The sequence below is a fragment of the Quercus lobata genome, chromosome 5, assembly GCF_001633185.2.
Source record: "Quercus lobata isolate SW786 chromosome 5, ValleyOak3.0 Primary Assembly, whole genome shotgun sequence".
Lineage (NCBI taxonomy): Eukaryota > Viridiplantae > Streptophyta > Magnoliopsida > Fagales > Fagaceae > Quercus > Quercus lobata.
The window spans coordinates 45,135,987-45,163,105 of record NC_044908.1 but is presented as its reverse complement, the minus strand read 5'-3'; the positions used below and the strand labels follow the sequence as shown (position 1 = coordinate 45,163,105).

General features: G+C 33.6%; 3 protein-coding genes across 3 annotated transcripts; 1 reads left to right on the top strand and 2 right to left on the bottom strand.

The window, feature by feature from the left end:
• Positions 1–4,309: 4,309 nt before the first annotated feature.
• LOC115990550 lies at positions 4,310–6,351 on the bottom strand. The gene is made up of 2 exons (XM_031114374.1): positions 4,372–6,351; positions 4,310–4,327 (listed from the first exon to the last, which is right to left on the bottom strand). Exons 1-2 carry the CDS (start codon positions 6,349–6,351, stop codon positions 4,310–4,312), a joined length of 1,998 nt encoding a protein of 665 aa, XP_030970234.1.
• Positions 6,352–22,142: 15,791 nt separating this feature from the next.
• Positions 22,143–23,151, top strand: LOC115990549. Its single transcript, XM_031114373.1, has 3 exons — positions 22,143–22,325; positions 22,443–22,808; positions 22,957–23,151. Exons 1-3 carry the CDS (start codon positions 22,233–22,235, stop codon positions 23,149–23,151), a joined length of 654 nt encoding a protein of 217 aa, XP_030970233.1. The 5' UTR covers positions 22,143–22,232.
• A 429-nt stretch (positions 23,152–23,580) lies between these two features.
• On the bottom strand, positions 23,581–26,028 carry LOC115990548 (receptor-like cytoplasmic kinase 176). The gene is made up of 7 exons (XM_031114371.1): positions 25,983–26,028; positions 24,780–24,988; positions 24,556–24,688; positions 24,345–24,469; positions 24,146–24,245; positions 23,686–24,026; positions 23,581–23,595 (listed from the first exon to the last, which is right to left on the bottom strand). The coding sequence occupies exons 1-7, from the start codon at positions 26,026–26,028 to the stop codon at positions 23,581–23,583; spliced, it is 969 nt and encodes a 322-aa protein (XP_030970231.1).
• Between the last annotated feature and the right edge of the window lie 1,091 nt (positions 26,029–27,119).

Genomic DNA, 27,119 nt, shown 5'->3' with positions numbered 1-27,119 from the left:
ACCTTGGCACACACCCATAGCCTCCACCCTGTTTTTAGGGGAGAGGAGGTGCCATTTGATTTTGATCTTCTAGGCAGGTTTTTTTTTTTTTTTTTTTGGGTAATTACACATGTATTCATATGGACTTGAGCTTGTTACCTATCTATCTTACTCTTAAAAAGTAGGAGGTGCCATTTAAGCTAGAGCTCTTTGGCATTGTTGGTAGGGAATTATTGACCTTGATGTTAGAGAATTTGCTGTTCTTCATGCCCAAAACATGGGTATCAGGGCAGCACAATTATTGCTAATAGCACCATGGTCGTTAAGTACATGACCTGTACAATGCTACTGCTGTTGGCACAAATATCTATTATGTTCTCCATTGCCATAAATCTGAACTGAAAAAATAGGAACAGTTTGTTGCTGTAAGTATCACCGGTTCTTTCACTTCCTGAATCATTTCAACTTCAGTGCTTCTCACACTGATGTTACCACCTCTTGCTAATATAATCATTGCCAGTGAAACACCAATTAACTGTATTTCATGGTAGTCAAAGACAAACAAAAAAAATATAATGGTTCGTATCTATAAGTAAGCTTTATGAATTGTGCTTCAAGAAAAAAAATAAGAAAAAGAAACACTGTACAAATTGTTTGTGTTTACTTGTATTTTCATCCTCTTTTAACTATTATTGATATTGTTTTTTTTTTTTTTTCTTTTCAATGCATTGATATTGCATTAGTGGTGTGATGACTGCAGAGAACCCGCAAAATATTAACGGAGAAGATTGCTCAATTGAATTCAGCCATAGACAATGTTTCTGCTTAGCTTCATGGAGATGATGCCCCTAATGGAGCTGCAGTGAATTCAAATGAAGTTGGAGCTTCAATGTAATAGAATATTTGTTGTAATTGCCATATAAACCGTCACTACTTACGTGTGATTAGTACTAGAAAAACAATGTTTTGAATCCTTTATCCCTTTTAATTTTATATTCGGTTAATAAATTCAGGTTGATTGTACTTATATAAAAAATTTACTAGAAATGATAGCAAAATATGGTTTGTTTCACAGTAATTTTCTCTTAGTAGTAATTATTTATATTTAGGTACTAATTGTTCTCTCATGTGCTATTCTCACATTCCTACAATAGCTGTGGATTTTTTTTTTTTTTACACAATCAATAGCAGATTTTCCACTTGAGATTGCACACTTGAGCTTACGAATAGTGCAATGGTTTTAACTCATCACACGCTTTTTTCTTGTTTTGTATTAAAATAAATTTTCAAAGAATCCTTAGCTGCTAGTGCTTAACTTCAAGATGCAAGATGAGCTTCATATGTTAGTAGAAAAAAGCTTTCACGCTCAAGTGAATCATTTAAAAGCTTAAGACAATCATAGTTATAGTAATCTCCTAATTTTTGTATGACTTAGAAATCTGTCTTCAAATTCAAATTATAACATATCAAAACACTAAAATTGTGTAATTCTCAAAAACTAAAATATTAATATTAGGTAAGAAGGGAAAAAAGAACATAAAAAAATATACCACAAATCTTTTTTTTTTAGAGATAATTACAATATGCTTCTAACCTGCAATTCGAACTCTTTTCTTTCTAGACCCCCAAACACTTTGTGCATGAGAAAGTGTCAATTCAGTTATAAGACCTTTGATAGATACCACAAATCATTAAATTAAACAATTAAAATACAATATTACTTTGTCATCTATATAAATTGTCTTTTCTCAATTTTATTAAGTGTGCCAAAATAGACAAAACGGTACCTTTGCCATGTTCGGTTGTACTCATATTTTTTCTGACATTTAATGGTACCATTTTCAAACTGTGCAGTACCAAAAATCATGTGACTATACTTTTGTCACGTTTGGTGATTCAATTATTCTTTTCTTGCAAATGATGGTTCTATTATTACATTAGGTAGTACCAACATCACATTTGACCGTACTGTTCTCACATTTGGTGGTACTTTTGTCACATTCAATGATTCCCTTTTTTTTTCTCACCAATTATCATACTACCAATGAAACCTTAAAAATGACCAAAATACCCTTAGAACCTAAAAAATGACAAAATAACCCTAAAACTAAAATAAATAAAATAATAATAATAAAAACTACTTACCAAAAAAAAAACCCAAAATATGACTAAAATAATCATGAAAACTATAAAATGACCAAAACACCCTTAAAACAAACAAAATTGACCAAATAATCTTGAAACTTAAAAAATGACTAAAATTACCATAAAATCTATAAAAAAAAAATTACTAAAATAACCACGAAATTAAAATATGACCAAACTACCCTTAGAAAAGAAAAGGACCATAATACCCTTACAAAAGAAAATGACCATAATGGTCCCTATACATAGAGAATATCTAAAAATACCCTTACAAATTTAACAAAGAGTCAATTTGGGTTAGCGTGTCGGGTTTGTGTCGTGTTGAGATAAAGGTATTCGACTAAATGACTCAACCATAACCCGACCCAATATCCATATCAAGTTCAAGATAAGTACAAAACGTCTCAATAACAATTACTACTAACTTTACATATCATAGTTCACACCATTCTCCATATCAAGCAATTCACAAGTGCTAAATTTGAACACAATTGCTACAAACTCAACACAACAAATAACCACATCAATATTCATATCAAGTTCAAGATAAGCACAAAACATCTCAATAACAATTACTACTTAGATAAGCATAAAACTTTAAGACAAGCAAACAACATTTAAGACAATTGTTATGAACTTTACATATCATAATCTATATCAAGATCAACATCAGGTATGTCATGCTCTTCATTTTGATTAGCGTCTCTTGAAGTTCCACCTTCAGGAACAACCTCAGTTTCAACATCACCCATACAATACTCAATAATATTGTCATCAACATTGATAGTGACAACATCAACAATTGCTTCTTGTTGGAATGCGTCACTATCTTCTGTATTATCATTAGATTCTCCACCCCCGACTTCCGGGACATCAAACACTCCCCTATGTTGGATGCATTGCACAATTTTCCAAGGGTCACGCAATTTGGTATCTTGAAGGTAGAAAACTTGTTTCGCTTGACTAGGAAGTATAAAGGGGTCATTTTGATACCACCGACTTGTAACATCAATGCTTGTGCAGTGTGCATCGGTTCTTATCGTTCTCCTTCGACCATTGGTACCAGTATTGTACCATTCACACTGGAACAAAACAACTTTATGGCGAAACATATACTCTAATTCCCAAATTTTGCACACATGACCATAGAAGTTGTGCGTTTCTCCCTCATGGTCCCCTTCGGTACATACACCACTGTTTTGGGTTACACGACGATTGTCTAGGTCCTTTGTATGAAACTTTACACCATTGACCATACAAACTGTGTACTCCTTCACATGCGGTTTAGGACCATTTGCTAATGACCATAACTGTTTAATAGCTTCTGATGACTCGTTAACTTTCAATCTATTCATCTATAATGACACACAAGTGATATTAATTAGTAATAAGCAATGAAGAATAAATTTAATCTCATAAATTTATTAGTGTGATTAAATTTCAAATATCTTACACGTTCTCTGAACCACTTGGGAAACTCTTGTCGTTGGATTTGAGTTATGATTTCTCCAGTAGGATTATGCAATGTACTTTTATGTTCGCTGTTAAAAATAAGGTGATTTACTTTCAGCTAAGCATTGTAGATAATATTCAAAACTTGATCAAACAATATATGCATATGAAATCACATACTTTAAATAAGGCTCTAGTTCAGGACTATTGTACAACAAGTACCAATGAGCAGTGTCAAGCAATGCACGAGACAAGTCGCCATCATTCCGCCTACCACCTGTAGGTCGGGCAGTCTGTGAAAAAACTACCAATCCTTCACTAGATTCACCAAAATCTTCATTTCTTTCTCTTCGGTTATGTACAGTTTCGATCCCATCAATATACAAAGACCAGTTATTAATACATTCTTTAAGAATGTAAGCCTCTGCAATCGAACCTTCTGGTCGAGCTCGGTTGGAAACGTATCTTTTCAATTTTCCAAGGTACCTACGAGGAAAAAATACGCACAATATGTGATTTTATACCACGTAGGAAAGATACAATTGTTGAATGCATCAAATGATCTAATTACCTTTCAATTGGATACATCCACCGATATTGTACCGGGCCTCCTAGAATTGCTTCTCGAGGCAAATGAACAGCAAGGTGGACCATAACATCAAAGAATGCTGGAGGAAAGAACCTCTCAAGCTTGCATAGTATAAGAACTATACGTTCTTCTAGTTTCTCTAATTCACTCCGTTTTAGGGTCCTTAAACATAAGTCTTGGAAGAAGTTGCCCAACTCAAACAATACAATACTTATGTCCTTATCTGCAAACCCTCGCAACCCAATTGGAAGAATTCGTTGTAGTAACACATGACAGTCGTGGCTTTTCAAACCAGATAATCTACCATTTTTTGCATTCACTGACCTTGATATGTTGGTTGCATAGCCATCTGGATACTTGACTGATTTCAAAAAGTCATAAAAACCATCCCTTTCATTGGGGCTTAATGAAAAGAAAGCCCGAGGCTTGTCATATGATCCATCAGGACGTTGTTTCAAATGCAACGTGTGCCTGAAGTTCATATTTTGCAAGTCTATCCGTGCCTTGTCAGTGTCCTTGTTTTTCCCCTCAATGCCCAACAAAGTACCATAAGTATTCTCACTAATGTTCTTCTCCACATGCATAACATCAATGTTGTGCTTAAGCTTCTTATTTTTCCAATATGGAAGCTTATACAAAATACTTACCTTTGACCAATTTGGCTCCCCAATGAGTTGTCTCCTCTTGTTACTTGGATGCTTTCCTAAAATTATATTTGGCATTCTATCTAGCTGCTCTTGTATCTTTCCCACTTGTAACTCTAAAGATCTCTTCCGTTTCTCTGGTAAACCATTATGCAACCGACTATGTCTCCAACGATGATCCATAGGCAAATAAGCTCGATGGTTAATGAATCCAATTTTACTTTCCAAACCTTCTGAATATGGTTCATCATTGCAAGTGTAACAAGAATGATAACCCTTTGTCCTCCACCCGGACACGTTACCAAATCCAGGATAATCATGTATTGTCCACAATAAAGTTGCACGCATCTGGAAATGCTCTTTACTATAAGCATCATAAGTTTCTACACCTTCTTCCCACAACTCCTTCAACTCATCAACCAATGGTTTCAAGTAAATATCAATTTCATTTCCCGGTTGATGAGGACCAGGAATAAGCAAAGACAACATAAAATATGGCTCTTTCATAACCAGCCAAGGCGGTAGGTTATAGGGGATAAGTATGACAGGCCACATACTATAGTTGTTGTTCATATTCCCAAAAGGGTTAAATCCATCTGTAGCCAACCCCAACCTTACATTGCGAGGTTCGAGGGCAAAATCAGGATATTGCAAATCAAACTCCTTCCACTCCTCACTATCAGCTGGATGCCTCATTATCCCATCATCCACACGTTTGTCTATATACCATCTCATGTCCTTAGCTCTTTGGCTTGACATGTACAATCTCCTCAGTCTCGGTGTCAACGGGAAGTAACGCAATACCTTATGAGAAATCTTCTTACCTTGAGCACGTGTATTCTTGTACCTAGGCGCCTCACACACCGGGCATTTATCAAGGTTTTCATTTTCCTTCCAAAATAGTGCACAATCATTTTTGCATGCATCTATATGCTCGTATGACATGCCCAAGTCACGTAATATCTTCTTTGCTTCATAAGTTGACCTTGGAACTAAGTTACCTTTTGGTAAAACCTTTGTCAACAATTCTAACATCATATCAAGTCCCTTATTACTCAAGTTGATCATTACCTTTACATTCAACATCTCAATAACAAACTTCAAGATACTATAATTAGTGCAACCCGGATACAACTCACGCTTTGCATCTTCCTCAAGTTTGTCAAAATGATGCACCTCCTCATCTTCGATTACATTCCTCGGTTCCCCTCTAATTCGATCACCTACCAAGGCATCGATACCATCCATATGATCACCATCCGACATTTCATTATCATGAATGTTCTCGTTCAATACACGAGATTCTCCATGATTATGCCAATTAATGTAAGATTGCATAATCCCACGATGAAGTAAATGGATACGCACAGTATGAAGAGATTGTCGATAGCAATTCACACAGTGAATACACGGACACGGAATATTACCACTCAAGTCCACAACCGCCTTTGCAAAATTAATAAATGCATTGACCCCTTCAATATATGGACGACTTAATCTGCCATCAGGTGTCTTACCCATTGTCATCCAACTTTTATCCATGTTTGACTACAATTGCAAGATGAATGCTATTTTAGCAAAATAAGGACAACTCATGTATAATGTATTCTAACATCTAAGTCTATAAGCTACTTAGGTAAAATAAGAATAACAAACCAACAATTCACAAGAAAACCAAACACAAACATCACAACTATAATGCTTATAAGTATTGAAATCTACTATTCATCACATCTAATCAACAATACCCAATCATAATTCAAAAGAATGTAAAACACTCCCAATATGTATTTAAATCACCTTATAACACCATGCAAGCCACCCGCTTGCTCCAACACAACATACCACCACAAATCCAATTTCCAACATCACAAATATAAAATTTTATAGGTATTTAAATCAAATAAAATACTATTCATCACATCTAATCAACAATACTCATTCAAACTAACAATCCACAAGAAAACCAAACACAAACATCACAACTATAATGCTTATAAGTATTGAAATCTACTATTCATTACATCTAATCAATAATACCCAATCATAATTCAAAAGAATGTAAAACACTCCCAATATATATTTAAACCACCTTATAATACCATGCAAGCCACCCGCTTGCTCCAACACAACATACCACCACAAATCCAATTTCCAACATCACAAATATAGAGTTTTACAAATATTTAAACCAAATAAAATACTATTCATCACATCTAATCAACAATATTCATTCAAACCAACAATCCACAAGAAAATCAAACACAAACATCACAACTATAATGCTTACAAGTATTGAAATCTACTATTCATCACATCTAATCAACAATACCCAATCATAATTCAAAAGAATGTAAAACACTCCCAATATGTATTTAAACCACCTTATAACACCATGCAAGCCACCCGCTTGCTCGAACACAACATACCACCACAAATCCAATTTCCAACATTACAAATATAAAATTTTATAGGTATTTAAATCAAATAAAATACTATTCATCACATCTAATCAACAATACTCATTCAAACCAATAATCCACAAGAAAACCAAATACAAACATCACAACTATAATGCTTACAAGTATTAAATTCTACTATTCATTACATCTAATCAACAATACCCAATCATATTTCAAAAGAATGTAAAACACTCCCAATATGTATTTAAACCACCTTATAACACCATGCAAGCCACCCACTTGCTCCAACACAACATACCACCACAAATCCAATTTCCAACATCACAAATATAAAATTTTATAAGTTTTTAACTAGAATTTACTTACTTTGCTCAAGCTAAGCTTACAACTTTCAGAAAAAGAAATCCAAAGTTATTGCAAATAATGTGTATTTAGCCTGCAAAAGAAAACTTAAATTTATAAGTCCTTCAATCTTGAAAATTAGTACACAAATATTTGAAACAATTCTAAAAAGAAGTCATGGAAGATATGATGCATATTAAAAAAATTCTTGTTAAAATCAACTCATAAAGATGTTTGTGAGAACCATAATAACAATAATAAGAACCTTGCATTCCAACTAGCCCAGCCACTTTGCGAGTTCTTCTTTTTCCTTCACCTTGTCCTTAATAGCCTTCAAATTGATAAAATAAAAAACACCCAAAAACAAAAAATCAGCACTATAGAAAAATAGAAAAAGAAAAGTGCCACTTGAAAGTTAAAACCCTAATATACACTACCATTAATTTTGATAAATATTCCATCCATTGAAAAAAAAAAGGTCATTCTACTAATTCCCTCCATTAAATTTTAATAAAGAAGAAAATGCAATCCTATAAAAAATATTCAGAAACAAAACAAATTTTACTTAAAACTAACTCAGCCCCCTAAAAAGCACTGTCATACAAAAATCCAACCCACCAGAATCCCCAATATCACAACAACAACAAATTAGCAACCAAAAAATATATATCACAACCACCCCCCACTTCTCCTCTCAAACATTAATAGAACTACCCATCTCCAAACCAGTACGCATTCCTCCTCATAACTTAACACACCATCTAACACTTGCCCACAAACAAACACAACACAAACCCACCTTACCCTTTTGCAAAAACAACAATTTAGACAAATAAACACAATCAAAGAAATATATGCATTCCTGTATGTGTGTGTGTGTGTGAAGTATTGCAGATTGTAGAAAAGCAATAAATAAATATAATTTTAGGAGTCTCATACTTGAAGTAGTTAGGGGGAAAAAAAAAAAGTTTGAAGGGAAGGCAAAGGGTCACCGGTTGAAGTGGAAGCCGAAGGGTTATGGGAGTTGAATCGGCGAAAGGAAGTTGAAGTGACGACGACGGCAAGCTTCAGCGATGACGGCGAGCTTCAATGACGACGGCGAGCTTCAGCAACGACGGTGAGCAAATGCGACGACGGCGAGCAAAAGTGACGATGAGCAAGCAAAAGCAACAAGTATGGCGAACGATTTGGCAGCGACGGCGAACGATTCGGCGAGATCGTCGCGAATGGGGATCGTCGCGACGGCGAGATCGTCGCGAATGGGGTTCGTCGCGAATGGGATCGTCTCGATGGGGAGATGGTCGCGAATGGGGATCGTCGCGACGGTGAGATGGTCGCGAATGGGGATCGTCGCGACGGCGAGATCGTCGCGAATGGGGATCGTTGCGACGGCGACGGCAACAACGTCGCGAATGGATAGTCGCGACGGCAAGATCGTCGCGAATGGATAGTCGCGACGGCAAGATCGTCGCTAGCCGGTTCTGTGTTGGGCACAATGGCTTTGGGCAGTGAGGGAGAGAGTGAGCGAAAGAGAGAAGTGAAACAAAAAGAAAAAAAAAAAGTGCTGAAGGTCATATTAGTATAAGAGCTTCAGTGAGGAACTCCAATTCGTTGCTATTGACTACTATTAGCGACGAAATAATTTTCGTCACTAATAGTGTTCTCATTAACACCTTTAGCGACGAAATTTTTCGTCACAAAAAACCTAAACTTTTAGCGACGAATCGGTTCGTCACTATAGCTGAATTTAGTTTGGCACCAAAATTTTCCGCTTGGCGCCTGAGTCCATATTAGTATAAAACTTTTAGTGAGGAACTAAACTTCGTCGCTATTGGTTGGCTTTAGTGACGAACATGGATTCGTCGCTAATAATATACTGATATTTATGTTTTTGTTTTTAGTGACGACATAGTTTCGTCACTATATGTGATATTCAGTGACGAAATAGTTTTCGTCACTAATAGTGTTCTCACTTACACCTTTAGCGACGGAATTTTTCGTCACAAAAAACTTAATCTTTTAGTGACGAAAAATTCCGTCGCTGTAGCTAAATTTAGTTTCGCGCTATCATTTTTCGCTTGGCGCCTGAGTTCAACACAACATATAGCGACGAAATCTAATTTTCGTCGCTAAATATTACTTTTTTTTTTTATAAATAGCGACGAAATATATATTTCGTCGCTATATAGTACTTTTTTGTGAGGAAAAAATTTTCCTCACTAAAATTCGTCACTGAAACTACATTTTCTTGTAGTGAATTTACATTTATTATAATTTAGAAATATTTTTATTTTTATTTTTCAAACAAATAAAAAAGATAAATTTTAAAGATAAGCAAGTAGTAACTGTAATTTCTTTTTTGAATACGAAGGGAAAAAAAAAATCCTTAAAACTATGATTCAAACCATTTCTTAGGACTTAGATCCACTCATCCCGAAGCATTTGAATTCAAAGTTTGAACATAGACCCACACTAGTAATAATTCAAAGTTGGTGTCATGGGTAGTTGGGCAGAGGATAGGTACTGTGGTTGGCAATCTTTAGATGATCGGTTAGAGCATCTCCAGCAGCTTCAGCACATTTTGTACTGTTTGGAGAATGAATAGTGACATTTAGCTTTTACATACCCACTTTTTCAAATACACTTCCAACAGATTCTCTATCACATTCTCTACTTCATTTAAATATTATTTCTTCATTCATTCTTTATCATCATTTATTCTTCCTATATTTATTCTTAACAATTATATTTTTTAATGAAAAATGTTATATTTACAACATTTTTCGCAATATTTTCACAACAAAATTTATGTGGAAAGTTTTTAATAGTTCTAATTTGAACTCACCACTGAAATTATTTTTTTTCTCACCAATATTAACTAATAACAATTTGTTATTTAAAATTTATTGTGAAAATATTGTGGTATAATTTCTCAATTAAGATTTTTTATTCTTTATATTATTTTTTATTCTTTCATTTCATTCTACTCCACACACGTGTCCTCTATCTCCCTTCTTTTATTTCTTTTTCTCCTCCAGAACGTTCCAGCAACATCTCTTTTTTTGGTGAAAGTTCTAGCAACATCTCTTTTTTTTTGGTGAAAGTTCTAGCAACATCTCATTTGCTCCTCTGTTCCTCAAAAAAAAAAAAAAAAATTGCTCTTCTCATCAGAGAAAAGAGAGAGACAGAGACAGAGACAGAGGAGAAAGACTGGGAGATCGGCGTTCACCATGCCATTGGAGATCGAGGTTCACCATGCCGTCGGAGATTGGCGTTCACCATGCACTACCACGTCCGCCGTCCCACCGCCGCTCGTCCTCCTCCCCACCACCAGGCTTGGTCAGATCGGCTTATTCCTTTTTTTTTTTCTTTTTTTCATATTTGCTTGTTCTGATTCAACTTTATTTTATAAGAATTGGAATTTGTTTTGTGTTCTGTGTTTGGATTATGTGAGAAATGGGGTCAGATTGGCTTGTTCTTTTTTTTCTTTTTCTTTTTTCATATTTGCTTGTTCTGATTCAACTTTATTTTAAGAATTGTTTTGTGTTTTGTGTTTTGTGTTTGGATTATGTGAGAAACAGAGAGAATGAGAGAGAAAAAATATGGAGGAGAGAGAAAGAATTGATATAATAATAGCTGGTGTAATTTTTTAATCCAAGAAATTCGATTGCTAATGTTCAGTAGCCCATCAGGTCTGATGGGCTACTATTCATGAGCCAAAAAAAAAATCCAGGTTTACCGAATCTGCTGGAGCATGAATGGACCATGAACAGTGCACAGATTCTCCAAATTTTAGCTAATATACCCAGATACATACACTGCTAGAGATGCTCTTAGTTTTGCAGAGTTTGCTTTTTAATGGGATATTATCTTAATTCTTTAAAAATATTTGTCAGGTTACTTAAAAAATGCCACTTGGCACACTTTATTGCTTTATTAGACACGTCATTAACGGAAGTTAACAAAAAGACTAATAATACTTACTATTTTTTTTTTTGAAAACTTACTATTTTTTAAACTATAGGAACCAATAGTACTCATTTAAAACTTCAGAGACTAAAAATGCTTATTAAATAAATTTTAATAACTAATCGTGTAATTTCAACAAGATAAATAGCTCAAATAAATATAAAAACATACTTTTTTTAAGAATTGATATAAAAACATACTTAAGTGTGTTCCTTTAATATTAGCCTGAACCAACAGGATTATTACGTGTTATTAATTTCAAATTGAATCTTAAATTGGACTAATCAAAAAAAAAATTCAAAAAAGAAAATCAAAATTTTTTGATACAAAATTAGACAAATCAAAATTAATTGTTCATAATCAGGCTTATTAGTGTGAATGCCATCCTTTATCGTTGGAATTTGATTCTTGATGGTCCAATTGAGGTTTGTGACTAGCTGTTTTGATTTAGATCAATTTGGTGAGCAATAATTGAAAATCCTATGGTTAGAATTAAGATGCTATTTGTAGATGTAAAATTAAACTTTTGCCCTTCAAATAAAGCTAAATGCGTGTTATAAAATGAAGTGTCAACAATTATATCTTTTGAGTTATTGCTGCTTGATAAACTAAACCTAATATTTTAAAGTGTTTTTTTTAAAAACAAAAAACAAAAAACAAAAAAACAAAAAGCAAAGATAGTGTTAGGTTCTAAATATTTAGAACAATTGGCAAATTGTGAACACAAACTTGTCTAGATATAGATCTTAGAGTCTATAGGTTTTATTAGACAATGCTCAATGTGATTCAAGTCAAGATTCAAGAACATACAAGATACAGGAAGAAGATTTCATAATCTGTTTGGTTCGATCGATCGAAAGACAAGCTCGACTGATCGAAAGTCGTATCTGCAGAATTTTAATTAAACCCAAACAGCAGTCCAAGCCCATTAAGGATTAGGGTTTCTAATCTATTTCTCCCAGTATATAAAGGAAACCCTAAGCACGTTTTTATGTGGCTTTTCAGAGAGAAAAGAGTGTGCCTCTTTTGTATTTAGGGTTTTGTTCCTAAAAGCTCTTTTATGTCTTCTACCGGTGCTATTCCTTGAAGAATCTCAAGATCCGGTATTGTAGAAGTTGCTGCCTTCTCTAGTCATCAAAGGTGCTGATGATCTAAATCTTCAAGGGTGGTCTTGGAGTCACAAACAGGAGAGTTTGTGTTGCTAAACCTTTGAGTGGATCTCAAAGTCATAAACGGGGGTGTTTGTGTTTTGCAAAGGCCAAAAAAAGAAGGAGTCCGTGGATTCGGAGTTTGCACGTGGTCGTGTCAGTAAGTTCTACTGGTTGGTAGCATTAGGAAGTCAAGCGGGGGTGCTTGTAAGTCCTTTTGTATGAACTTCGATTCTTTCTAGTGGATTTGCTTTTTACCTTGAGGATAGCTAGGTTAAATCCTCTCCAGGTTTTTTACTGGTTTGGTTTTCCTGAGTGATCATATCATTATCTTATTTATTTTCCGCTGGTATGCATGATATGATTGTTTGATTGTGATAACCTAGACTTGGAATTTGGACTAAGTAACAACTTGGCTAATTACCTAGGTTTAATCAATTGTATTTTAAAGGGTCTAAAAACTGACAGATAGTAATATTTTAAGAGTTCGTCTTAGTATTAAAAAAAAAAAAAAAGAGTTCATCTTTATATTTTTTTGAACATAGACTTTATACTAGAATAAAGATTAAATGGTCAAAGATTTTTATAAAAAAATTAATATTATCCAGGTATTATTTTTGACAAATCATCTTTATGTAAGATAAAAGTTAAGAACTTTTTAATAGCCAATATTATACTAAGTATATTATTATATATTTATCCATTTTACTTCAAACATGTCATAAAATTTTTATTTTTTATTTTTTTTTACGTATAATTGATTTACATTTTTAATACAAATTAAATTTTGTATAATTTTAATTGCTACCCCAAATCACTAATTGATCCATTGGTTGAGTTAATAACCCTAAGAATCCAAAAACCTACAAAGAGTTTAACTTCAATTTAGATTATAAAATATGTTCCGAACTACAAATTTTATGATGTTTTTAATGGTTTTCCTTAGTCTTGTAGTTTAACGGGTATTCTATATACTATAATGTTTTAAACAGAGACATACATATCAAAATAAATAAAGGGTTCCAATCCACTTTCTACAAATTCCCAGTGGACATAATTAAATTTAATCATATCGGTGGTAACTTATCTCTATATGAAGAGGATTTGAAAAGTTAATTATTGCCTTTTTGACTACCAAAAATACATATAATTTAATTAACTTATCTTTATTCATAAAACATAAGAAATGATGCCAAAACCGTAAATTGACAAAAATTTAAAAAAAAAAAAAATCTACTGAGTAAAAACTCCCCACAAGTTGAGTAAAAAAAAAAAAACTTTGTAAAAAACTCTACTTAAAATAAACTTCCCACGACTAAACTCTACTTAAAAATACTCCCCTACTCTACATAAAATAAAATTCCCACTACTCCATATATACAACCAATGTTCTATAATTAAAAAAAAAAAAAAAAAAAACCCGCCCCAAGTTCTTTAAGAAAATAGAAAAAAAATCTCACATTTTATAAAAAAATAAAAAACTACTCATGTCACATAAAAAAAAAAAAAAAAAAAACATATATTATGAATTGGCAACTCTATAACCTTTTATAATATGTGAACTGCATGAAAGTTGTTATAAAAAATTTAGTTATGAATGAAAATTTGGTTCATACATTTTGATAATAGTCAATTTAAAACCTATTATTTTCAACTTATACTTAATTTGGTTTTTACAGTTAACTTACTAACGAAAAAAATATCTATATAGCAAATAGTTTGCACAATTGTCACATATGTGGCTAATAAAATAATAATAAAAATTTAAGTGCTATTAGAAAAGCCACGTCAATCATAAAAAAAAAAACAAAAAAACAAAAAAAACAAAAAAAAAAAACACACATCATCAATTAAAAAAAAAAAAAATCATGTCAGAAAAATAAAACACTAAAAAAACCACCTAATGCCCATCCACCGAAAGCAAAAACCTCTCTTTAATCTGTATTGAAACTTTTCAGTTTTGACCTTGCTGAGAATATGCTTACACGCTCGCATCTCAGTGGCCAAATTATTCAATAATTGAGCTTTTAGCCTTTATTATTTTATCTTTGTATTCTATGCCATTCTTCCGAATATTTTTTACTAACATAATACATGAAAATTTCTCAAAAATAATAATAATAATAATAATACGTGAAAAAAAATACCTAAATAAAAAGTGTAGGGGTTTATATTTGTTGAAATTATTGTTATAGAATTTACTTGAAGTAGAATTTTCAAGCTCTTAAAACATATATCTAATAGAGTTTTACTTAAACTAAATTATTGTAATACTTGATAAGAGAATTACACGTTAAAGAGAAATAATAAATATATAAGATATAAAACCTAAAATACAAAGAAAAAGAAAATAGTGGTGACGTGAAAAATTATGAGAGTTTCAGAGGCTTCAGTTATATATATATATAAGCTGAGTTTTTTTATTAAGAGAAGTGCTATTATGTCTACAATTCTTTCACAACAAATTTTAAGTTGTAGATTGTTATTAGTTATTAAGGGTAGAAAAAAAAAGTAATTTAAGTTGTGAATTTAAATAAGAAATTAAGAACCAATAACAACTTCCCACCTTTGAGTTATTGTAAAAATATTATGAAAATGTTGTGGATATAACAGTCGTTCGTCAATAAATTAATAAAACATGGCTTACAAGTTAAGCCAGCCAAGCCCAAAAAATTTAAAGTTATACTTCTTCTTCGGCCTAATCTATATATATATATATAACCGAAGCATCTGCTGGCACTACAATTTTTCACATCAGCACAACACAATATTTTAAAAATAAAAAATAAAATTACAAACACTATTTTTCTCTCAGTGAAACTCTATATCTCTAACAAATTCAACTCAAACTCAAACTTTGATAATTTAACTCAAGGTTAATGATGAACACTATAAAAGCAGTGCAAACCCTAATATTTTTTTTTAACCCAAATCTAAAATCAATGCAAAATCACAAAAAAAAAAAAAAAAAAAAAAAAAAAAAACTATTTCTCCCCATCCTCTCTCTTCTCTAATTTTCCCTCCTTCATCCTTACAAAACTTCTGTGACTTACTTTGGACTGAACTAAAGAAGGGGACTATATGCAGCAATCTTCAAAGTAACGTGACTTTTCCTTTTATCCTCAAAAAATTACAATATCACACATCTGCGATCAGCTCTACCCATCTGTGACTCTATTCTCAGTTTCTTCCTCTCTCTGCATTCCAACTTCAAACGCACTAATCACTATGTTAAAGTTAAGTTTGATTTACTATTCTTTTTCCCCTTTTCTTTACTCATTAGCAACTGGTCTGCATTGCTCCAATTTCCAAGAGAACGTGCACCACGTGTGGTTAAAATTTGATGTTTTCATCAATTGAAGTTGTGGCCAGGTATGACTCCTCTTTCTTCTTTAATTCTTATCTATCTATAAATATATATATATATATATATATATAACCAAACCGAAATCACTGAAACTCCCACAATTTTCCACGTCAGCATAATATTTTAAAAAAATAAATAAATAAATAAAACCAAAGCCAAAAAAAAAAAGAAAAAAAGAAAAAGAAAAAAGGTCGTAAACCCAACACTTAAAAAAATAAAACCAACAAAAAAAATGTAAGCTCTGCCTTTCCCTTTCACAATGGTCTGCCATTCCCATCTTCTTCTTCCTCAGTCCTCTACCAATACGATGGTTTGCCATCCCCATGTTCTTCCTCAGTCCTCTACTAGTTCCTCCTTGATCAAACCCATAAACTTGCAACCAACAGCAAATCAAGCATCGCATCTCATCTACAGACCCACCATACCTACAAACCAAAGCCTCAATCTCCTTCCTCAGACCACCGATTTGCCACAAACCACCCACATCCAACCTCTACAACCCAGAAACGGCCCCCCATTTGCCGTGGCTCTCATAAAGCCTATGGCCACAGATAACCCACCATGCCCACCATACCCACAAACCCACAAACATCGAACAGAGGTCGAGCTCCTTTCTCAGACCACCCATGCAACCTCTACAACCTAGAAACGGTGCCTAATTTGCCGTGGGTCTCATCCAGCCCATGGCCCATCAATTACGTCGGTCGGAAATACACCCAACCTAGCTCGTCGAAATCGGCCCAAAGGTATCTAATAAACAAATTTAATTAGAACTCTATAATATATATATATATATATATATATATATTTTTTTTTTTTGAAATCGAACTCTATAACTATTAGGACTCTATAACTATTATCTTATAAATAGTTGATTTTTATTAGGTTTTTTTTTTTTTTTTTTTTTTTTTTTTTTTTTTTTCACGGCTGTTCAATTTCTAGGTTTATTAATCTTGCCTTTCTCTTCATTCTTTTCCTCCATTCGAATCAGGGTTAAAGGTATGGTATTCGTTTGCCTCTATGATAATCTATGTAGATCTAATTTCTAACTATTTTAGTGTGGATTTATTAGCTTTTTTGAATTTTAGTTTAGTTATAACAGATTTAGCATACAGCTTCATGGTTTATTTTTTACCCCAGCCTATTTTGTATTCTAGAGTTGATTGAGTTGTAGTTTTAGCTGTGTTTCTCTTTGTATCTTTGCAAACCCATGTAGCCAACCTTTTTAAAAATTTTATCCCAGCTTCATTGATTTCTGTTTTGTATTCTAGAGTTGATTGAATTGTAGTTTTAGCTGTGTTTCTCTTTGTATCTATAACTGAATTTGTGCACACACTTAGATAATCAATTTGAATAGATATTAAAATGGTGATAATCAATTTGATTTTTTTTGTGTGAATAGATATTAAGTCGTGTCCCAAGAATTTCTCATATAATTTCATTCCCTTTTTTGTTCAGCAACTATGTTTTTATCCCTGTTCTGAATTTATTTGTTTGTTTATAGAGTGTAACGGGAAGAGGCAAGTTACATTTATTAAGTTATTCTCTTTCGTCACGCATATCGGTATGTTTTTTGGTTTAGAACTTTAGAACTACTCCTTTTTCCTCCCTCCAATATCGTTTTCCTTTGAATGTAACCTGAAGTGTGTTGAAGCCTTTAGATGTCAGTATTTAAGTATCATTATCATCTAAAACAAGGAAAGACAATTGCATGTTCATCATCAATTATGCATCATTTACATTATTAGATGCTTGACTTTACTTAATAGCTAATTTGGAAATCAGTGGGGCTAATTGGGGTGACTGCTATCATGATCATATGCTAACTTTAAATGCTATTCTTCTTCTGTGAATGTTAAACCTAATATTTACCATTTACCACTCAAGTTGAGGATGCTATGCTACCTTAGCAAAATTGGTGTGGGTAGATTTTTGTAGCCCATGTGATCCAAGTGTTTAAAACTTTTTTCAACACAAACAGAAAATTGTAGAGTGTAGCTTAACATTGTTAAAATTTTATAAATGCCCTTGAGCATAATGTTGTTTAGTTTTTCAAATTTGAATATTGTATTGCTCAACAACATTATTTTTGTCTTCAAATGCATGAACATATGGACATGCAAGGTATGATGCAGTCGACACATTGATTAGATAATATCTTGCTGTTTGATAGTAACACAATCAGGTAGCTCGTCCAAGAATGGCTTGCTATTTGATTGGATAAACAAGCAACCAAATGATTTTGTGGTGTATGTGTCATTTGGGAGTGGTGCAACACTGTCACACTAGCAAATGAATGAGCTATTTGTGTCATTTTTTTTAATCTAGAAAAATGTATATTTTGTTATTATTTGATGACTGTTACAATTCTAATGTCACATCATTTTACTAATATCTTACTACTAGACTCATAAACCATTATTATTGCTAGATTCATAATAAGTTATTGTTCCTCTACTTTCTAATTTGTGATTGCTTTAGTGTTGTATGTGGGTTGCTTCATTGTTATTTTATTGCTAGACGTATATGACTTCATTGATACTATACCACTAAAGAGGTGAAAATTTGAACGCAAAGCCTACCACAAGATACTCCAAACTAATAAATGGATTTGGCTAAGTCTGGGTTCATTAGAGGAGTTTGACCCACCACTCTAATCAAAGCTCCCCTAGATTGATGTTGAAGTAGCCAAAGATCTACCACCTAAAAAAGCCAAGACCCCATACTCATATCTACTCAATAAATGAATAAATGAATTCATTTAGGACTTGGAACTTGCAACTTGCTCACCCAGTGAAACTTCCACTTACTAAGAATGTGCTGCTAGAGAATTGATGTTGAATTCCAATAGCTAATGTCACATCATTTGGAGGTTTATCTTAATTTTTATTTATTTTTAATTAAAAAAATTGGTAGCTTTCCCATGCATCGCACGGGTTAGCAACTAATTAAAATAATATATATTATACTACATAAAATTATAGTATATATATATATATATATATATATAACTATTATTAAACTATTATACATCATATAATATATAAAAAAAATAGAAATATAATAGGATTTTTTGGGCTAAGCAAAACAATTGATTATTATTTTTTTATATTGAGATCTCGTGCAATACCTAGGGCACAGTGTGCAATGCCTTCCATTTAATCCAATGACTCATTATTTTAACACCTCACCAATCTAGGCTGGCAATCCGTGTGCTCATTTCCGTTTTCATTTCAGCTTCCCAAATTTGAATTCCACTAAACTCTTTCTCCTGTCTCTGACTTCAACTGAGTTCTCTCCCTCACTCTCCCTAATGCTTCACTCTCTCAACATTGACTGCGCCTCCTCCACTCTCTCAACCTCCACGCTTGTTCTTTGCTCCTCCCTCAACGTAACTCACCATCTGAGATCCTAACCCCCAAACACTCTCACCCTTTTTAGACCCAGATTAGAGAGAAAGGGTTGGGGTTTGGAGAGAATCAGGTGTTTAAGTGAGCACAAGGTGCTTTTCAGACCCAGATCAGAGAAAGTGAGGGTTAGGCTTTGGAGAGAATCGGGTAAGAGAGAAGTTGATGCTCAATCTTCATGGCTATAGCTAGCAACTACTGTGTTCCGCTCCACCAATTCCGGTGGTAGTTTCGGTAAATTTCCTCTGTCTCTCTCTTTGATTTTTCATTCTTTTAATTTTCTCAACCAAAAAAAAAATTCTTTAAAGCTCACACTTGGTCGAGCTTCTTCTTGCACCCACACTACCACCGGCAACGGTGCATATAGATGGTGTTTACACCATTGGTGGCTGCCGGTACCCCTCTTTTTCTTTTTATTGTCTCTTCTCTTTTTATTTGCTTTTAGAAATGACTGAAACCCCATTTTGTTTCAGTTTTTATTAGTGACTAGGTACAATTGAATGTGCTGTGATTGAAGAGAAAGTGGCCTACTTGTAGTTGTTGTGTGTTGTTGTCTTTGACATTAGTAAAGTAATTCTGTTGCCTGGTCTATGCTAAAAAAATCATTATGAAATTTCTCTTTTTGTCCTAATTTTTCTTAGGTACCTGTTATTTTCCTAAATTGTAGATGGGTATTTTGCGTGTTGTAGTTCATTTTAAAGGTATAAACTGTGGCTCTTGATAGGCTAACTTGAGGGGAAAATTTTTGCTTGCTTGAATTGTTACCAATCATACTTAACAAGTTTAGCTCAAATTTTAAGTAGTCATTTTGATATTAGTTATTTTCTCCCTCTTTTTTATTTTTATTTATTTTTATTTCATTGTCAAAGATTTGCCATTTTTTAATTAATTTTATTTTTCAGTCCTTGCTAAAAAATTATAATGAGTCATTGGATTAAATGGAAGGCTGAGATTTGTGCTATTGCACACCCTAATACAACTATAGATTAAAGGGAGGTTTTGCTTTCCTTACTTCACTTCTCACTCCACTCACTAAAACTTTTCATTTCATTTTTTTGCTTTTGTTTTTGTTTTTGTTGTTAATTCTTTCACTACCGCCATGCCCACCACTACGACAGTTTAGCCCATGTTGTTGTAGATCATTGTTGGAAATATTTGGAAAGAATGGGACAAAGTTTTCCTCTAACCATTTTGGAGGAAAGTTTCTCCAACCCTTTACGTGACAACTACATTGAGTATCCATGTGTTCTTTTGGTCACATGATCTATTAAGATTTCATGTTCCTTTTTTAAATGGCGTAATGAGTTAGCTAAAAAAAATACACGTGCATGATCATTTTAATCTCCATGTAATGGGTGGGAGGAAATTCCTCTAACCCATTTTAGAGGAAAAATTTGTCAAAAAAAATTGTTGTAGTATCTAACAAGTATTTTGTATATTAACTGGCACACGAACTGTATCTTCTAACCTGTATAATTATTGGGAAGTTAAGTTTACTTATTGAGCATTTGCCTATCACTTCCAAAAAGGTTAGGTACATGCAGAGCAATGTAATGCTCAAATGCCCTATTGTAAGTGTTGATCATTGACTTGTCTAGACATGACAAAATGGGCGGGTCGAGTTGGGTTCGGGTCGGGTCAATTGGGTTTGCGAGTCAAACGGGTCGCAAGTTAAAACGGGTTATTTTTAAACAGGTCACGAGTTGAGTTGGGTTACGAGTCGGGTCTAGTTGACCCGTATTTTTCAAACAAGTTTTTTTTGGAAATAGATGCAATCTGTCAATTGTTTATGAGTTCCTTAACTGTGATTAGATTCTCACTGGTGATATTGTTACCAATTACCACTAAACACTTGACTTGATAGTCAAATTTGGTGCAACTCTTGTTCCAGCTTTTTAGAAGCTAATCTTAGTATAATCTTCAATTTGTTTAAAGTAGGAAGAGAAAATGAGCTGGCAAGTAAAGAATGACAAACTATAATGGAGTACCTAACATATTAAGTAAAGAAGAATAAGTAAGTATTTTATAAGAATTACATCTTAATCTCAATCTATTCAACGTTGGTAGACATGGCAAAACGGGTGGGTTGGGTCGGGTTCGGGTTGGGTCAATCGGGTCGCAGGTCAAAATGGGTCATTTTTAAACGGGTCAATCGGGTTACGGATCAAACGGGTCAGGTCAGAAAATTCTGACCTGTTTTGCCATGTCTAACTTTGTCATTGGTAATGAAGGCTGGGGGATCGCCGTTGGTTGGAAGTATAGTTATTTACTCTCTGCTTAATCTAGCTAGTTTATGACATAGACTTCTTTTGTATGTCTTTTTTTTTTTTTGTCAAACAATTATAATGCATTCTATGCCATTTATTGGGGATCTTATGGCGTGCTCTCTTGTTCTTTCAACTAATGGATAAGATAGTTGGGATCTAGGTTGCACCGACACGTCATTTTTGGCGACGTACCGATGTCCGACATGGAACCAGTAAGACTCGCAGGACTCCGGTGTCCGAGCTATGTTTCTTTCCTTTTTTTTTTTTTTTTTTTTTTTTCGCTTCTTTGACGCGACGCCGACATGTCCGACACACTAGCAGTGGAAAAAGAAATCATAGATTTTGACAGATGAACACCAATATCATTGATTTTTTGATATACCCTAAGTCATCAAGTGGAATTCTTGGTTTCTACAGCATGATTGTCTCAGAAAGAACATCGAAACCTTTTTCATGATATGGGAGGATGGATCTAGTGGGCTGGCTATGCTGGATGAACTATGGCCAGCCTGATTGTGAATTGTCATGAGCTGCTTGGTTTGTCTTGGAGGAATTTGTGCTTCATAATTTCTATATTAAGGAAGCGAGCTTTTGTATAATCCCTCTCTCGCTCAACGCACACATGCACATTCATTTGTTGCAATAGATGATTATGTTTGTGGTGTATGTGTGATATTGATGGTGGTACTTGACTGACAATTCCTTTGCAGGTTGCAGAGTCAAAAGTGGACAGTTATGATGCAGAATTATCATCACTCAAGCTTCAAATAAAAGAGTTGAATGAGAAGTTAGATGGTGTAAATGAAAGGGCCAAATCTTTTGAGAGAGAAGCAAAGATACTGGAGCAGGAGAAGATCCATTTGGAGCAGAAGCATGTATCTGAGTTCAAAGGGTTTGATCAAGTACAGGAAAGGTGTATAATTGCTGAAAGAGAAGCTAGTAGAGCAACTGAAGTAGCTGATAAAGCTCGGGCTGAAGCAGGTACTGCTCAAAAGGAAAAGAGTGAGATGCAGAGGTTGGCAATGGAACGATTGGCGCAGATTGAGAGAGCTGAGAGGCAAATTGAAAAGGGTTGCGTTAACGCGCACCTGTTAACAACAATCTTTTGCAGCTTTTTGCTGCATTTATTCTACTTTTCAGCTTTTTGATAATTGTTTAACATTTTTTTTTTTAATATAATCTTTTTTAACCATTTTTTAATAACTTTTTGTCACCTTTATTAAGTCAGACCCAATTTGGGAGAGGCATAAGAATGATTTGGCAGATGAGAATATGTGTATCAGAGATAGATGCTGTTCAAAAGTTGCACTATTGGAGGCAAGAGTAGAGGAAAGGGAGAGAAATAGATTCATTATTGACGTCGAACAATGGCAAAAGGTCTACTACAGTACAAGCCCTTCAGAGTCTTCTGGACACTGAACATGCAGCACATGCAGAGGCCAACAACAGGGTAGAAGCCCTCTCTCTTCAGCTACAATCCGCACAAGCGAAAATTGACAAGCTCCAGCAAGAGTTGACCAAAGTTTGTATTAATGAAACAGCACTGGATAGTAAGCTGTAGATGACTTTGAAATGGGTTTGGAATCCGTAGATGGATACAATTGACAAAATCATGAGAGGAAACAAGAGGTTTCCTAAAAAGAGAACACATAATTTAGAGGGAGTTGATTTGATAGATTAGTATAGAGCAGTGAACACATAATAAGCAGAATTAATGCTATATCCCATTGGGGTGGCAAGCCAAAACCGCCAAAACAAAGGCTCTCACTGTACATGTCTAAATTATGTATGGCAGAAACCATTTATGGTAATGACATGCACCTATAACGGAAAAAAAAAAAATGAATTTCATATGTCTAAATCCTATTACATGTATTATCCAATCAATACACAGTTGAATATCCTGTACTGATCAAAAGACTAACCAAATAAATTTTCTAGAGTAACAAATACCTTCTTCAACTTACTGTTGTATAATTTCGAAATTATTTTGTTTACTCCTACGTGACGCAACTCCGCCGAAATCTCTGCTATGGTCGGATAGTGATGTTCATCTTCCTCCATCGAATCTGGTACACACGTTAAGGCAAGAGTGTTCAACTTCTTTCCAGTCGCGGCACTACAGCCGCTCAATCGCAACTTGAGGTGGGCACCTTTCCTTTGGTTCTTCACAGCGTAGTTTCTTATATGTTCCCACTGGTGAAATGAATCCTTAAGTCGATGGTTTTTCTTCCACAAGAGCTGAAGTATTACGGTCCCTACTCCGTATAAGTCATTGCGTTTTTCCGCCCTCACTGTATATATATTAATATAACACGATTTTAAAAATGCTAGTAAAATATATATATATATATATATATATATATATATATATATATAACACTAACTTTTTTAGTTAGAGTTAGAGCTTTACCTGCACGAGTCGGTATGTATCCGCTTCCTACAGCTCCCGAAATCACCCTCTGGCCCTCGCGCTTTGCATGCCCAAAATCCGCCAACTTTACGTCAAAATCCTGTATTCATAAATATATTCTTTCAACGGATTGTAAACGTAAATTATTATTCCTATAATAAAAATTAATAAAAAAGCAACAAAGTTATAGTACATTTACCATTGTTAATAACATATTATGCGGTTTGACGTCTCCATGCACAATTGAATCAGAAAAACCATGCATATAATCAATGGCTGAAACTACACCTTTGATTACTTTTAGACATTTGTCCCACGTCAATTCTGTAACAAAATTATAATAATAATTAAATTGAATTGTAAAAAACTAATTACCAACCACCAAATTAAGAACAAAAACTATATAATACCTTGTAAATGATTTGCTACTGAACCGTTCGGAACAAACTCATAAATAAGATACAAATTTTCAGGTCCATCGCAATACCCAATTAGGTTTACAATATTGGGATGATTAAGTATACTTCCGAAGCTAATTTCAGCCTAAAAAACACAAAGCAAAACAATTTAAAAACTTAAATGAACAATACAATAAGTACTTCAAAATGAAGTTTGTATGAGTTTTGTTAAATACTTCGAACTGAATGTGGTGTTCTTCCGTCAGACCAAATGACTTCTTTACCGCGACTGCCTGAGGGTCAATACCGTGTTTGTTATCACTTGATATTAAACCTCGGTACACGAGACCGAATGCACCCGATCCTATTACGTTAGCTTCTGTAAATTCAGTGACGAAGCTCTGAATATCTTCGATGGTGAAGTCGATGCAAGAACCATCTTTTTCTAAAAGAAAGTCAAGATTCAGAACGAAATAGTCATCGAATAAAAAGAAAAAAAGATTTGAATAAATTTAAACAACGCAAACCCTATTAATAAAGTATAAAGATGTATAAAAGTTAAAATCTAATCAAAATAAATGCAATGCAACAAAATTAATAATGCACGGATAAAACTTTTTTCATAAAGTTACACAGCACGTAGAATAACAATGAAGAAATTACGTAGAAGAAAAAAGAAAAAGAAAGGAAGGAAGAAATTACAGCACGTACAATATGAACGAGGAATTTATAAAAAAAGAAAAGAAAAAGAAAGATAGGAAGAAATCATACAAACAAACGTTACTAAAGGAAAGAAATTGAAAGGAAGAAATTACAGCACGTACAATATGAACGAGGAATTTATAAAAAAAGAAAAGAAAAAGAAAGATAGGAAGAAATCATACAAACAAACGTTACTAAAGGAAAGAAATTGAGAAGAATAGACGGTGAAAACAATGGCTGCTTCTCTATTTGCGCTAAGTTCTTCTTCTTCTTCTTCTTTTTTTTTTTTTTTTTTTTTTTTAGTATAGAAAGGTTTTACCTACAGTATGAACCATTATTCTTATATAGTATAATTTTAAAAAGTTACGCGCGGTATTTCTTAAGAAAAAAAAATTTTAATTGGGCCTACCATGTTGGGTTTAAAAAACTTCCATCCAATCCAACGGGTTCAACCCAACTCACGTAAATCGGGTCGGGTTGGACCCATGGGTTGGATAGATTATTATCTATATATATATATATATATATATATATATATATAATCGAAGCTTTTGAAGCCCTTACAATTTTCCACGTCAGCATTTAATTTTTTTTTCTATTTTTTAAATTTGATTTAAAAATAAATCTAATTTCTGTCCCCATCAAATACACGTTACAACCTGTTTAAAACCAAAAAACGAAAACTTCTCTCCTCTTCTCGCACACTAACATCTCCTTCCCTTAAACCTAAAACTCACCCTTTCCTTCCACCAAAATCAAAACCCAAAACTCAGATTCTCCCATTGCTGCCGCCACCACAGATCTCCAAGTCTCTCGCAACTTTCAATGTCAGATGAGTAACAATTTGAAGTTAGAGTTCCAAATTTCATCAAAGTAAAGATTCTAATTTGTTTATAAATTGTCTAAGATAAGGGTTTGCTATCAAATTCGATGTTGGCTTTGTTCAACCTAGGGAAACCCTATAGAAGATCAAATTCTACATGGGCTTCATCTCTTGGCATTTTAAAGAATGGTTAGTGATGTTTTTATTTTAATTTTAGGTTTTCCCCCTTACCTATTCTCTTTATTTAGAGTAAATTTGTGGTTTTTTTAAAAAACCAAATGAGCCTTACATTATTATTGTTCATTGAGAGCCTTAATAAGGGGCAGAGAGAGTTAGAGAGGGAGAGAAAAATCTGAGGGACTTTATAATCAGACCAGAACTTCTCCGAAAACATTACCAGTAAGTTATTAATTTTGTTCTATTGTTTTTGGCTGTTAAGTATGATTTAGGGTTACGTTTGGGAGTGTTTCTTTTGAATGATTAGCATAGATTGATGGGTTTGGAACCGATAGTGGAGTTTGCTAATTTCAATTACTGGCAGCATTGCTCTCTCTTTCATATTTTAGCAAATTCAATCAAATTATTGCTCTCTCTTTCATATCAATTGAGGGGGTTGCTAATTGTAGTAGCATGGCTTTGTCCTCAATTTCTTGGTTATGATTTTCCATCTTTTTTTGTTAATAGGAAGGATGTGGTGTCATTGCCGAATGGTGTATTTGCCCATGTCTTATTTATATGGGAAAGATTTGTCAGTCCTATCCATCTTCCTACATTTAACTTTTACCCTTCCATACTATAATATTTTTTATTCTTTTTTCAAACTATTGCTATTGCATAGAAAAATAATTCAAATAATAGGTTTCAAAGATACTTCAAAATACGAAGCACAGATACTTCAAAATAGTTGTTGTATTGGATTAATTGATATTGTATAAGTAATAATGATTGCCTGAAGATTTAGAATTGTAATAAGATTTTAATCAATACTGCAAAGTTTGGTCAGACTCCCAAGGGTCAACTTCAAACCCAATGGATGTTTTTTTATAGAGGT

What these genes read in the sequence shown, in the direction of transcription:
- LOC115990550 (XM_031114374.1), bottom strand. Translation starts at nt 6,351, where the DNA reads ATGGATAAAAGTTGGATGACAATGGGTAAGACACCTGATGGCAGATTA.
- LOC115990549 (XM_031114373.1), top strand. Translation starts at nt 22,233, where the DNA reads ATGGCCAGCCTGATTGTGAATTGTCATGAGCTGCTTGGTTTGTCTTGG. An exon ending in TATTAAGGAAGCGAGCTTTT is followed by an intron (nt 22,326 to 22,442) that starts GTATAATCCCTC and finishes ATTCCTTTGCAG; the next exon opens with GTTGCAGAGTCAAAAGTGGA. An exon ending in GGCAAATTGAAAAGGGTTGC is followed by an intron (nt 22,809 to 22,956) that starts GTTAACGCGCAC and finishes ACCTTTATTAAG; the next exon opens with TCAGACCCAATTTGGGAGAG.
- LOC115990548 (XM_031114371.1), bottom strand. Translation starts at nt 26,028, where the DNA reads ATGGGAGAATCTGAGTTTTGGGTTTTGATTTTGGTGGAAGGAAAGG. An exon ending in GATTTTGGTGGAAGGAAAGG is followed by an intron (nt 24,989 to 25,982) that starts GTGAGTTTTAGG and finishes ACTTTCTTTTAG; the next exon opens with AAAAAGATGGTTCTTGCATC. An exon ending in ATAATATGTTATTAACAATG is followed by an intron (nt 24,246 to 24,344) that starts GTAAATGTACTA and finishes TTATGAATACAG; the next exon opens with GATTTTGACGTAAAGTTGGC.